The 12,481-nt window shown below is 51.7% G+C and overlaps 4 protein-coding genes across 4 annotated transcripts; 2 read left to right on the top strand and 2 right to left on the bottom strand.

Annotated features, from left to right (window-relative positions):
- Positions 1–273: 273 nt before the first annotated feature.
- Aud_009895 (ribosome biogenesis protein RRS1) lies at positions 274–1,005 on the bottom strand (the record flags this gene model as incomplete). The annotated part of the gene is made up of 2 exons (XM_043294739.1): positions 274–877; positions 947–1,005. The coding sequence occupies 2 exons, from the start codon at positions 1,003–1,005 to the stop codon at positions 274–276; spliced, it is 663 nt and encodes a 220-aa protein (XP_043150674.1).
- Positions 1,006–1,371: 366 nt separating this feature from the next.
- On the top strand, positions 1,372–2,964 carry Aud_009894 (mitochondrial 37S ribosomal protein mS29; the record flags this gene model as incomplete). Its single annotated transcript, XM_043294738.1, has 2 exons — positions 1,372–2,005; positions 2,093–2,964. 2 exons carry the CDS (start codon positions 1,372–1,374, stop codon positions 2,962–2,964), a joined length of 1,506 nt encoding a protein of 501 aa, XP_043150673.1.
- Positions 2,965–3,702: 738 nt separating this feature from the next.
- On the bottom strand, positions 3,703–6,558 carry Aud_009893 (uncharacterized protein; the record flags this gene model as incomplete). The annotated part of the gene is made up of 1 exon (XM_043294737.1): positions 3,703–6,558. One exon carries the CDS (start codon positions 6,556–6,558, stop codon positions 3,703–3,705), a length of 2,856 nt encoding a protein of 951 aa, XP_043150672.1.
- A 1,276-nt stretch (positions 6,559–7,834) lies between these two features.
- On the top strand, positions 7,835–11,573 carry Aud_009892 (uncharacterized protein; the record flags this gene model as incomplete). Its single annotated transcript, XM_043294736.1, has 2 exons — positions 7,835–8,149; positions 8,214–11,573. The coding sequence occupies 2 exons, from the start codon at positions 7,835–7,837 to the stop codon at positions 11,571–11,573; spliced, it is 3,675 nt and encodes a 1,224-aa protein (XP_043150671.1).
- Between the last annotated feature and the right edge of the window lie 908 nt (positions 11,574–12,481).

Below are 12,481 nucleotides of genomic sequence, written 5' to 3'. Positions count from 1 at the left end.
ACTTAAGTACAAAGCCAAAACGAAGGTGAATGGTCCCAACGTGTAGTTTTGCATTTGAGATCCCAAATGATCGGGGTATGCATTAATCTGATCTTGTTTTGTTTGGTCCAACAGTGAAAATCCGTAAACGTGATATAAACAATAGAAAGACCGGCGACTCCAATCCGAACTCCTGCTTTTGTTTGGCCAAGCCCAGCGTTTGAGACACATAAAAGAAGAACAACGAACGAAAATCAGATCTTCGTCTAGTGCATCCGGATAGTGTTTACTTGCTCATCCACCACCGGACTTGCGGGATCTCCGCTCATTAGATCTCATCTTCCTCTCGTTGCGGCGTATTCTCTCCTTGCGGTCGGCACGCGACAAGCCACGGATCGAACTACCCTTAGCTGCCGCCTCTTCTTCCTTCTTCCAGTCCTTCTCCTTGACCTCTACCAGCCACTCATCATCCGACTTGTTTTTGCCCTTGTAGCCCCATCGAGGTACCCATTCACCCTTCTCTTCGTCATAGACCAGCTTCTTGCGGCGCTCCTTGTCTGCCAACGCAGCGCCGGGTTTGCTGCTATACTTGCCAATACCCTTCTTGCGAGCGAACAGCTCCCACTTGGTAGGTGGCTTGGGTGTGGGTAGGGGCTTGTGTCGTGGGAGTACAGTCGCTGGGGGAGGGAGGGTGAGGAGGACACCATTCTGTGCAGAAGACGTAATCGGGCAGGTAGTGAGGAGCTGGTTGAGGAGGGACTGGGTGCCGTCTCGCGCGATGGACTTCAGAGAGACGTTCAAGGGCTCTGAGCGGGAGAGTTCAAGGGGGTTAGGATCATTGGCCATCAGATAGCCCAAGTCGAAAGTGTACGGCGTGTGTTTCGTGACTGTGACAGGGCTAGGGGATCGAAAGAATCAGCAGCTGCAGTGAGGCGGTTACTGGCTTGTCCATGGGCATTGTACTCACAGTCTCTCGGGTTTGGGCTTAGCCTCAGACGCAGCGGTCGCCATTTCGACTTCGGTCATCGTGATAAGGGTACAGATGCCGATTCTGAAGAACGGCGATATTATACCCGTGAGGTGGAAAATGCGAAATGTAGACGATTATTATGGACCAGTATTATTCCCGATTGGAGTGGCCCAAAAAAAAAGTTGCGGAATAAATTTTGGGAGGCCGCTTTAACCCATGGCCGGGTTCCACGCTTAGAACGGCCACTACGCTAAGCCCTAAATAGTAACAGGAGAAGTTCGAAAATGTTGCTCCGAGATCCCAACCGCATTGGAATTGATACACTCGGACAATCAACGGCAGCAGCCTTTCTCCCTCTTCTTCCAACGTTTCAGCAGTCTCCATTGACCGGTTAGCGCTGGCCTCTGCGCCAGTGTGTCGCAATGGTTTCCTCTTTCTGCTGGAGCTGCTTGACGCGGCTTCGTCCGACGACTCGAGCTCTTCTACCACCGTCGTTGGCAACACCCAGAGTAGCGGCATTTCACTCATCACCAGTGCAATATGCAAACCCGACAAAGAAGAAAGCCAGTCTTGATGGTCCACCCAAGTACCGCCAGGCAAAGTCTGCCAAGATGAAGAAGAAGAAGCCCGTTGACAGGCCCCGTCCGCCGCCTGTTGGAGAACGCAAAGCGCTCCGGAAACGCATCGTTCTCAGTAACCCGAACGCTCTTGAGGTAGAGGGCATGCAGGACCTCACAGAAGAGACGATGGTGGATTCACGCCTTCGCGGAACGGTCCTAGGTCTGCCCCTGCCACTGATCGATCCGTTAAGAGCTGTGCAGGCTTTCAAGCCCAAACAGGGCTGGTCGATATTCCGCCGCCCCGGCACGGTGGTAAGACGGGAGACTGTGGAGCTGGGAAGACAATTTGACATGATCTCGGGTGAAGGGGAAGACAAGGGCAAGGTGATCAAGAAGATCGTTACTGGTGTGCGAGGAACGGGAAAGAGTGTGCATCTGCTGCAAGCCATGGCCATGGCGTTTACCAAGAAGTGGGTCGTGTTTACTGTTCCTGAACGTATGTTACGACCCTGTTTACCTATACCCTGATCTTCTATCTGCTTGATGGCTTTGTTGGTGTACGTGGACTTACAGAACATTTTAGCCCAGGACCTGGTCACCGCACACACTGGCTACGCACCTCTCTCTGACGAAGTCCCCAATCTATATGTCCAGAATGAAATAACAGCCGCCCTCTTGTCCCGTACGGTCAAAGCGAACGAGGAGGTCTTGTCGGGGCTCAAGGTTTCTCGGGCGCATCCAGCTCTCGGCTCGGCTGTGAAACCCAGCATGAGCCTGGCAGAGCTTGCTACTCTTGGCATTAACGATCCTGCTGTCGCCTGGCCCGTCTTTGAGGCGCTGTGGGCTGAACTTACTGCAACTTCTGCGTCTCCCGGCCACGAGAAGGCCTTCAAGCCTCGCCCTCCCATTCTTGCTACTGTGGATGGCCTGGCACACTGGATGAGGGACACTGAATACCGAAGTGCTGACTTTGAGCCCATTCATGCTCATGATCTTGTCTTCGTAAGACACTTCCTGTCGCTGTTGAAGCCCGGTGCTGGTCAGCCTACCCTTCCGAATGGAGGCATGCTGCTCTATGCCACTTCCGCTTCCAACAATCCTACTATCTACAGTTTCGAAGTTGCTCTCAAGCAGGCAGCAGCGCGCCAGGCTGGCATTAGTCCTTCCGCTCCCGAATTTCCTCAGGCCGATCCCTACAGCAAAGTTGACAAGCGCGTCCTTGACGCATTCGAGTCTCCTAAACCCGCCTCTGCTAAGGAGGGTGCTCTGGAGCTTCAGACTCTTGGCGGCCTTACAAGGGATGAGGCTCGAGGCTTCCTGGAATACTTCGCACGCAGTGGACTTCTGCGGGAAAACATCAATGACGAGTGGGTTGGGGAGAAGTGGAGCTTGGCCGGAGGTGGCGTTGTCGGAGAATTAGAAAAGCTGGGGAGACGGCTCAGAGTGATGGCCTAAACGACTCCAGGCAACGTCGTTTATTCATCTAGAGCTGCGCTGGTTGGGTTGGTGCGGCTCTATGTATAAACCTTTTGTGGCATTTGAATTCCCGTCCATTGTGCTGTGCTATAAAGGATGGGGTTCGGCTTTTCGTTAGAATATATGTACTTTACTGGATGTGTTAGGTTTCTTGTGTCTCTGTATGCTATAATGGAATCTTCAAAAAGAGACAATCGACTTCCCTTCTTCAATCTGATGGTACGCATCTTGTCATGATATCTTGGGCGACATCAGGAATTCTTCGCTTTTACCTTTGATGATAGACACACCGATCTCACGTAGGCTCTTCCGGCGATACCAGGCAGATTGAAACTTGTGCAACCGTGGCGTTCGATGAGTACTACCAACAGCACAAGTCTTCATTTGCATTGAAAACCAGAAAAGCTCCAGAGATTATAATCGAAGGCTCCTCCTCATCAGCCAACCCCAAACTGTGAACAAATAGCAATCACAATGGTGATAGAAAACAAACTGAATCAAGCAGCTTCATGCAAGGTCATCACAAAATTATATAGAAAATTCACCCACCGCAAACAACAGAAACACAAGGTATGCACCGAATCTGATGCCCCCCAAGATGAACAGTCCCCGCTCGACTCTCTGGCAAAAGACGTACCTGAGGTCATCCTGCCAATGTGTACGAAGCTGGTGAAGTAGCTCTGTTTGAGCTCTGGTGCTACTTCTGCGGAGCTTCTTCTAGGAATCGAAGTGTTGACGCTTGTGATATCCACTCTCTGCCCATTCCCCGCGGTACGGGCGCTTCCTTGTTGCCATATAATGCTCCAACTCCCAGTCAAACTGCCCTTCGGCCCCAGTGGCTCCGGGAAGTGAAAGTTGCTCTCTGGCTACAAACTCCTCCCTGTCGTCATCTGCTCCGTCCACCTGCGCCCTGATAGGTTTCGTCTGGGTCCCGAGTGCCCTCGTAGAAGCACCCTGACTCGGATCGGGACTGGTATCTGGAGTCGGCTCACGAGGTGCCGCGCTCAGCGGCGGGTACTGGGGAGGCTGCGGCGGAGCATCGTCCTCATCGCTCGACTCGTCCTCATGTTCACCGTCACAAGCGCATTGTCGACCAAGCTGCCTGAGCATACCCTTTTCCGTCATGGGCGACTCAGTGTAGGAAATGAGAATTTCCTTTCCCTTGGGAATATCTTCTTTTGCCCATACAAATACACGATTTGGGACGCCGCCGAAATCTAACCCCCACTGTGCGTTATGCTTTTCTGGGCAGGCATGATTGAACAAGCTGAAACCCGGATAGAGATACAACGCTCGAAATGACGGGTCATAGCTTTCAAAGCTTTCCCCCTCTTTAGTCATTTCTCGTTGCTTTTCCGGGTCGTCAATCTCCTTGCGCCTAACAATCATCTTGGCTGGCGCTTTGCTCATCTTCAGGGCCGGTACATTAACCCATGGAATCGCGTTGATCAGCAGTTTCCTTAATACGATTTGAATGACCCAGGTGTCGAACGAAAAGTCGGCAAATATGTCCACGCCCAGCTGCATGAGAATGTCGAATGGAACCTGGATATTGGCAGCCAATGTGAACGGAAATGCTACTTTCTCATCAGTGTGGTCCAAGTTATCCTCAAGGATCAAAAGTTCGTCAATCTCATGCGCCATGAGGTTTGGGTCTTGAAACCTTTCGCGCCTCTCGAGTGTGATGTCAAACACTTCCCTGAGGAGAAGGCTCAGCAATGTTCCATGGACTTCATTCGTGTGACTAAAGTAATGATAATCTTTATGATTACCCCATTGCATCATGTATGGGCGCATAGCATCATGCAGCCATTTCCAGTTTTTCCCACAGGCCCGAAAGTGATAAAGCTTCCGCGCAATCTCGGAGCATGTCTTGGGCCCAGGACCTGGAGGACAGTAGCTTAGCGGTATAGCTTCTTTCCCATCGAGTAGAATGCATTTGCATGCGGCCTTGTCCTGTCCGGCTTTGACCTTCCTGATCCGTTCTTGGTCCTCTTCCGGCCACGCGGCATCAAGCTCTTTGTAACAGTTGTCGCATCGTGGTGTTCTTGCGCTGTATTCACACCGATCCAATGGCAGCCTGCTCACGCCGAGATGTCCCCGCATTGCCGGCTCCTCCACGAGAATCATCTGTCCTTTCTTGATTTTTTCGGTAGCAAACACCCCTAGCGCGGTGGCGGAATTCCTTGCTGGCTTGAGGCGCTCAACCGATTTGACCTTGCATTTCCTCCAAGGGAGGGCTTGATTGTTTCCGAAGAGTCTTTGGTTCAATTCATCGAGGAAATCTTGATCGGTCCGATGTTTGTCACTCGATTCGTACGGATATAGCCTTTCTGTAGAAACCTGTCCTGCCCGGGACTCGTGAAACCAAAGCTTTTTCACCTCCTTGTCATTGTGAGCCTGCTCGAAATAAGACTCCATTACCTCGTGACGTCTTTCAAAAGGTCGTCTATCGCGGTCCGGCATGATAACCCTTTGAGGGAGGTATTTCTCCATGGCCTTGCAATCCTCTCGGGCTTGAAGCGCAGCGAGACTGAGGCTGATGATGTTATGGAGTGCCTTCCGAAGGGTTGGGATGAAGTAGTTAATTCCGTTAGGTTGGCGCATTTTCTCCACCTCTGGGGGGACGGCTTCTGTCTCACTGTACATCCCTGCCAGGATATGTTGAGAGATCGCGTGCCAGATTCGGGGGTAAAGCCCGGGTTGACGGTTTCTGCACCGAGCATCGACAAGCACCTCGCAGAGAAGCTGGGCTCGGTAGGCATCTCCAATCGCAAGGTCAAAGAAGGCCTGTTGGTAGTGGCAATAGGCACGGCTGACCCAGTATGTAGGGTTGTATGGGCTGAGTTTAATGGCCCAAGTGTACATGTCCAACGGGTTCAGCTCATCGCCCGGATAAATCCTCCAGCCCCGCGGCTTCCCTGTAGATATCTTCCAATGTCCGAGGTCGCTCCTGGAAAAGAGTGCGAGAGACTTTCGCTCATAGTCGTAAAGACGCTGGCGCAAGACTTGCGAAGTCCCGGTTTGGACTTGGTTTCGGTCCCTAAGCTCCTGCTTCAATGTTGCGACTGTCAATTGGCGGGAAGTCATTACATCCTTGCCTTGAATAAGGATGGGACCGGTATTAGGCATATGCCCCCAGTCTTTCAAGATATCATCGAGTCGCCACTTCGCCTGGTCCATCCCCATCTGTGTCCATTTAGCTTGCCATTCGGACTCTGCAATGGGGTACATGTGCTCCAAAAGGAGAAGCTCGTACACCTCTAAGGCGAGTCCTTCGGTGTGCTGCATTGGCCTTGTATCGTCGTCATCAGGAGGCCGAGGAAAAGGGTGCTGGCCTAGGCTGTCCAAGTACTGTCGGAGTTTTTGAGTGGGACGATCCCACAAGATGCGTGCTAGTTTTGCATCTTTCAATTCCACATATGGCGCCCAGTCGATCATTTGGAACTCGTCCGGCCTGGGCGGGAACTCCGGTGCGTCAACCACCTCACGAGGCGGATGGGACAGGAAAACTTCCGTCCACCATGCCCGGGCTTTTCTGGGATCTGAAGGAGGATGAAGACCGAGGACCATTATTTCTTCAACAAACAGCAGGGGTTCTATAGGACAAGTTGGTATGGCTGATCAATGGTTGAACGATGCAAGTCAATCTTGTCATTCGATAGAGCATTGTATATATGTAATTCTTCTCGATGGCCAGCAAGGACAGAGGGCATGTCGAATATTTAGGGCAACAAAGAACCCTTCATCCAAGGTCCGTCCAAGGTCCGGGCAACAGATGCCTAAAAGGGTGTTTCTTTCATGGATGCGTAACACATTAGACTTTCGAAAGTCCAGTGATTCAAGGACAAAGAGACACAGTAGACAAGAACTGAATGCATGCTAGATGGTCGGTCCCTAGGTAAGGTAGACCTTCGTCTACACTATTTCGGTTGGTCGCAGTTTATTCCCAATTGTTCAGAAACACGGTAACATTCAGGAACAAAGGAAAGCCCCGAGTTCCCCGATTTGGCTGTCTTTCATTATCAAAACCAACCCACGAGAGTCGAAAGTCATGAGCATAACAGAAAGCGTGTTGATTAGAATAAAATCCGTCCACCTGTTGTGGTCCGGCGTATTGTATACATTCGACTGTCGAAGGTTGTCAGCATGATATATATGGGTCAATATGACACCGACTGAGGGTCTTTGTCAGCATTGATATGCCATCAGTCGTATTGTTTGTGCTGAATATCAATGAGCGGCATCTACAGCACCCCGAGTGAACGTCGGGACGTTCATCTCTCTGTCTCATCACTGAATTGGGACTGTTCTCTTGCAAGATCCTAATTGGAGTCGAAATTAGTGAGGGTTCAAAAAGCAATCATAGCCGTGTCCTGTAACCAGGATCTTCTAAGGTCAAAGAGCGAGAAACATTTAGCAATATTATGATGATTGTTTTTTTGTTTTTATTTTCGATGTATTATTGTATGAATCGTCTTCTTGGTGGCAGCAGAGTTGGGGAAGCGAAGCCGAGGGGAGACTATGCGAACTACGGAGTACACGCAGCACAGCCTCAGGTGCTTCTTCTACCATCATCACCTGGCCCCTGGGGTCATCGCAGTTATTTCTCGCAAGACGCAGGGCTGACCACCCGGTGTCACCAGATTATTTTCTTTATCTTGTCCTCTTGATCAACGGTTGACTAGGTAGTCATTATTGATTTCTTTTCTCCTTGAAAGCCTCATAATCATCCGAACCCCACCGGTTCTGCGGTAAGTGGCCGTCAAAGAAACAAACAGACCACCACCGGCAATATCCATGCTTGTCCAGCCGCGTATCTGTAACTGACAAAGAAAATCTCCTAGCCATGTACGGTTCGCATTCTTACTCACATTCCACCGGCCCACCGCATTCAAGTCCTCAACCAGAATGGCGTTTACCTGCGACAGCTCAACACCAGCAATCTTCATGGCCCGCAAGTTCTACGGCACCTCCCCCGGCCCCTCCTCCTCCTCCTGCGCCGATTGCAGCTCCTTCATATCATCCTAATACGTACGGACCTATCTCCAATATATCATCTGGCGCAGGTGGGTCACCCGTGTTTGGTGCTCCCGGCGGCCTGAATACAACGTCATGGGGAGTGAGATATAAGCATCAGATTCTGGCACCTCCGCCGCTGCCTGTGAGTGTCTGAATCCTCGCGCAGTTATACGTGGATGGCCTCATGCTTACAAGGCCTTATATAGCCTCGACCTCCAAGTGCGGCGGAGCATCACCACCATAATCCTGCGCAAGTTCAGTCCCCGACTGTCGGCTCCCCTGGCCATCACAAGCCTCTGCCAGCTACTCCTGGGTATGGCTCACAGCCTCCCTCCTTCGAGAATCATCAGCAGTGGACAACAGGCGCCTCTCACCCGTACCAGCAGGCTCCTGCACCTCTACCGCCTCCCCCTCCACCTCCGCCAATCCCCCCTAGTTACGAGACTCAACCCACACCGTTAGGCAACCAGACATGGCAACAGCCGAACCACCCTCCCTATGCAGGATTCCCTTCCCGTCAAAATTTTCAGGTGGCATCCTACTCGGCCTCATCACATGCAACTGAAGCCAGCATAGGGCTTCCCCAAACCATGAGTCCTCCACCTCCTGCCCAGCAGCTTCCGCCTGCGGAGCAACCTTGGCCCCAGACCTTGCCAAGCGAGCAAGAAACTGCTCCGCCAGTACCACCCAAGACCGGCCCTAACATGTTCCCAGTCAACGCTTATGGCTTGGGGTCTGGAACCCCATCGGATTGGGAGCACCTGGCACCTACTCCCGGGACCGGTGTCAGCGTGGAGATACCTGAACGCAAGCAGAGCCATCCAATTAATTCCTCGACAGTAGCCGATCCACTTCCAAATCAGCCGGCTTCTTTCCCGCCTGAATCGGGTAACCAGGCCACTGTATCTGCTCCACCAACGACGACCTCACCCTGGGCGCAACCTGCACACCCTCAGCCCATACCTCAGCAGCATCATGACGGCGGGTCACCAGTTAGTCCAAGCACTACGCCAGATATGCGTGATCCGCCCCGTCCTATTAGGGTAGATAGTAGCGGCACCGAATACAGTATTATCTCGGCTACCGAAACATCGGAAAGTATTGATGGCGTTATCGAAGCTTGGAACCAACCAATCAGTCCACAGACCAAGTCCGCTGTCGAGCAGTCTCGGGAGAGTCTGGCCTCAGGGCCCGAAACCAGGTCCTCGACGCAGAGATCCAGCCCTGTCGATATCACACAACAGAAGCAGGAATTCAAGGTTCCTCGGAAGGAGGTCCCGTCGCGCACGGCTACGCCCGCGTCGAGCAATGCTGTTAGTGAAACTAGTGGCGGGAGACCGAACACAGCGAGCCCGCAGCCCAAACCAGAAGAGCTCTACGAAGACCTAGACTCCTGGTCCAAGTCATCGCTGGCACGCTATGTAGCAATGCTGCGAAAAGAGGAGGTTGCTGATTCTGACGAGGAGCGCTTCAAGATATTCACGGCCTTCATGGCCAAGGAAACAAAACTGCGTGAGATTTTGTACAACATCGAACCTGACCGGAAGCAGAATCAAGATGCGCCACAATCGTTACCAATCCCGCAGAATTCAACATCTCCTCCCGTCGAGTCGGGCTTGATTCCGGTACAATCGGAAGAAGGATATGATGCAGAGATTTCTTCTAACGATGCCCTTGGGGAATCGGCAGAAGGTCGCTATAGTCCGGGAGGGCGTCCAATTCTTCCCCGACTCCACACGCCCCAACCGTCGGGTTTGCAAAGATCCGCCTCGCAGCCTAATGCCTTCAAGGCAAAGGCAACCAGGGCATTCTCGTCTAACGCTCAAAATCCAATCTCGCGGGCTACATCCGTCCCGCCCTCCATGAATGACAAGGCATTCTCTCCGTTAGCAACAAACCCTCCGCAGCCCATTTACACTCCCTTTCGATACACTGAGGGCCCTCAACGTGGCTCTGACGACCTCACCTTTGACCGCCCTGCGTACCAGGCATACTCTGCCCTGCGTCAAGCGTCTGCGGAAAGTGGGCGTGTAATGTCGAACGCCCCCAACGCACCAAATCGGAACAGGTCGAGTACTGTGACGTCTTCAGTGGCTCAAAAAGACTTCGACGAAACTTTCATCGGGCTTATCCGAGAGAAAAGCGTCGCTTATAGGAATAAAACTGCTCCAAGGACATCTTCGCCGCCCCCACTGCCGGCGACCCTCAAGCAAGGAAAGACTACTAGTCCGATAGATGACCTGCGTTCTATGGTCTCATCCCCATTAGCTAAGCAATCTGAAAGCTCATGGCACGTTACAACCAGAAGGGATTTGGAAAAATACCCAGATGACTTCAGCTACATCCGCGAGGCCGTTAATACTTGGGAGGCTTCAGCCAAGATTCGTCGTGAAAACACTGACAGAGAGCGTATGCGACGGCAGGAGGAATCAGAGAAGCATATTGATGACTTGTTCAACGAGAAGGAAATTGGCTATGCCGATATCAACGTTCTGGAGGAAGAGTTTCGCCAGAAAGAAGCGCGGGTACAGCTGGACGAAGAGAGACAGGAGCTGGACGATTTCGTCGCCAAGGTCTACAATCCGCTTGATGAGCGTCTGAATGGGGAAATTTCCGCGCTTCAGGATCATTATGAATCTGCCCTCGCGCAACTTGACCATGAAAACAGCAAGATCAAGGATTCTGTCACCGACAAGTACAACCTGTCTCACACGATGAAGATCGTTAATGATATCTATCAGAAGCTCGAAATACGCTATTACAAGCGTCTTGAGATCGCCCTGGACCGTGAGCGCCGACGCAAGAAGGCAGAACGACGCCCACTCGTGTTCATGGGAGATTCTGCCTCTCTGAAAAAGTTGGATGGGGAGTTTGATCAGATGGAGAAGCGGAATATACTCGAAGCCGCCAAGGCGCGAGACGATCGGGCTAACAGGCTTATGGATACCTTTGACAACGCAATCATACTCGGACTAGGCGAGAACCAAAGTCTCTTGGATGAGGTCACTGCCAAAGTGACACGGATCGATTCTGAGGCCATCCAGTCGTCTGGTCTAGCAGTAACTGAGATTGAGCAATTGTTGAAATCCGTGTTCACTCTGGTCGAATCCTTGCGGCAGGATTCGGAATCCATCCTGCACAGCTTTGGTGTCGCCGATACGGCCCTCAACAACGCGGATTACAGTGTTTCTGTCGCTGAAGCTCGCTACTCCAATGCTGATCCTGAGATCTTCCGCCGACTCGATGACGAGAAGAAGAAGGAAGATGCGAAGATTCAAAAAGATCTCCACGCGAAAATGGAGAGCGTGCGGGTTGGTCCCTCCAAGATCATTGCTAAGATCAATGATCTTCTTGAATCGCTGGGCAAAACTCCAGTGGTAGAGCAGCCTATGTCTTCCGAGACCATTCCTGCTGTGCACCCTATGGATGTCCTGCTGCCAGGTCCTCGTCCGCCTACAGTGACCCCTGGGCCAAGGAAGCCGGACGGAGACCCTGAGCATCAGGAGCGACTTCGGAAAGCTCTGGAGGATGCGAAGAGGAGGAACGCTGCGAGGGGCAGTTCGTAATTTGGCAGCATGATGACGAGTGTGCTCAGCATCGCTCAAGCATTCCTTTTTAATTTTTGAGGCTTCCAGGGACATATATCACTCTCCTGGTCTTTCTTTTCTTTGTCCGTTGCAACGCACGGAGTCTATGACTGAACGAATTTCCTTGACAATACCCGTTTATCTTTCCAAGCCCTACTATATCGTTCTCTGACTTTTGCAATGCATACGTGAATTCTGCTTGGGATTGTTCAAGATATACACATCGGCCAATTTTATCAGATACCCCCGCAAGTACACATGCTCTGTCGGTTAGAAATTGAAGAATGGAACTTAAGTCAGACATGGCAATTCGCCCCTCTGAGATCTGTGACTAAGCCTCTAGCTTCGTAGATAGTAGCCGTAGTTTGTAAGGGATGTCTCTGTGCCGCATCTCAAACGACTGCTGCGGCCCGTGACACAAGCCTAGGCCAATGGCCCTCAACTCCGCTGATCGTTGCTCAAGCCTCATTTATACAACTCAGCTCCTGCGGCAGCAGACGGAGAAAAACAACGTCTCATCCACCCATTTTCATGTTTCTCGATGATTCTCACTTCCTAGGTCATCGAAGCTGTATTCACTCTGCCTCCTCCGATAAGCCTTACGAGGCTCTTTACTTCTTGTGGTCAATCATGGGGATCTTACCGCCGTCTAAAGTTTGCGACAACGAAAGTGAGCATTTTGATTCGCCGGAATTTTGTGCAAAGGTAGAACCGTTTTCTGATAGTTTCTATGTCGCGACTCGAGTAGAGGTCTTGTGATTTAATATCTATGATCTGCCGGTCAGGACGCCTCAGTGTCCTCGCACTCCGACACCGTTCGGCGACCTGTACCATGGTTCTCTGTCTCCCGGCTCTTGAGGGCAATTTGGACATTCCCGGGTCCTTGG

This window comes from Aspergillus udagawae (genome assembly GCF_001078395.1).
Source record: "Aspergillus udagawae IFM 46973 DNA, scaffold_8, whole genome shotgun sequence".
Taxonomy (NCBI): Eukaryota; Fungi; Ascomycota; class Eurotiomycetes; order Eurotiales; family Aspergillaceae; genus Aspergillus; species Aspergillus udagawae.
Note: the sequence above shows the minus strand (reverse complement) of the source record. Positions and strands in the feature narration are given on the sequence as shown.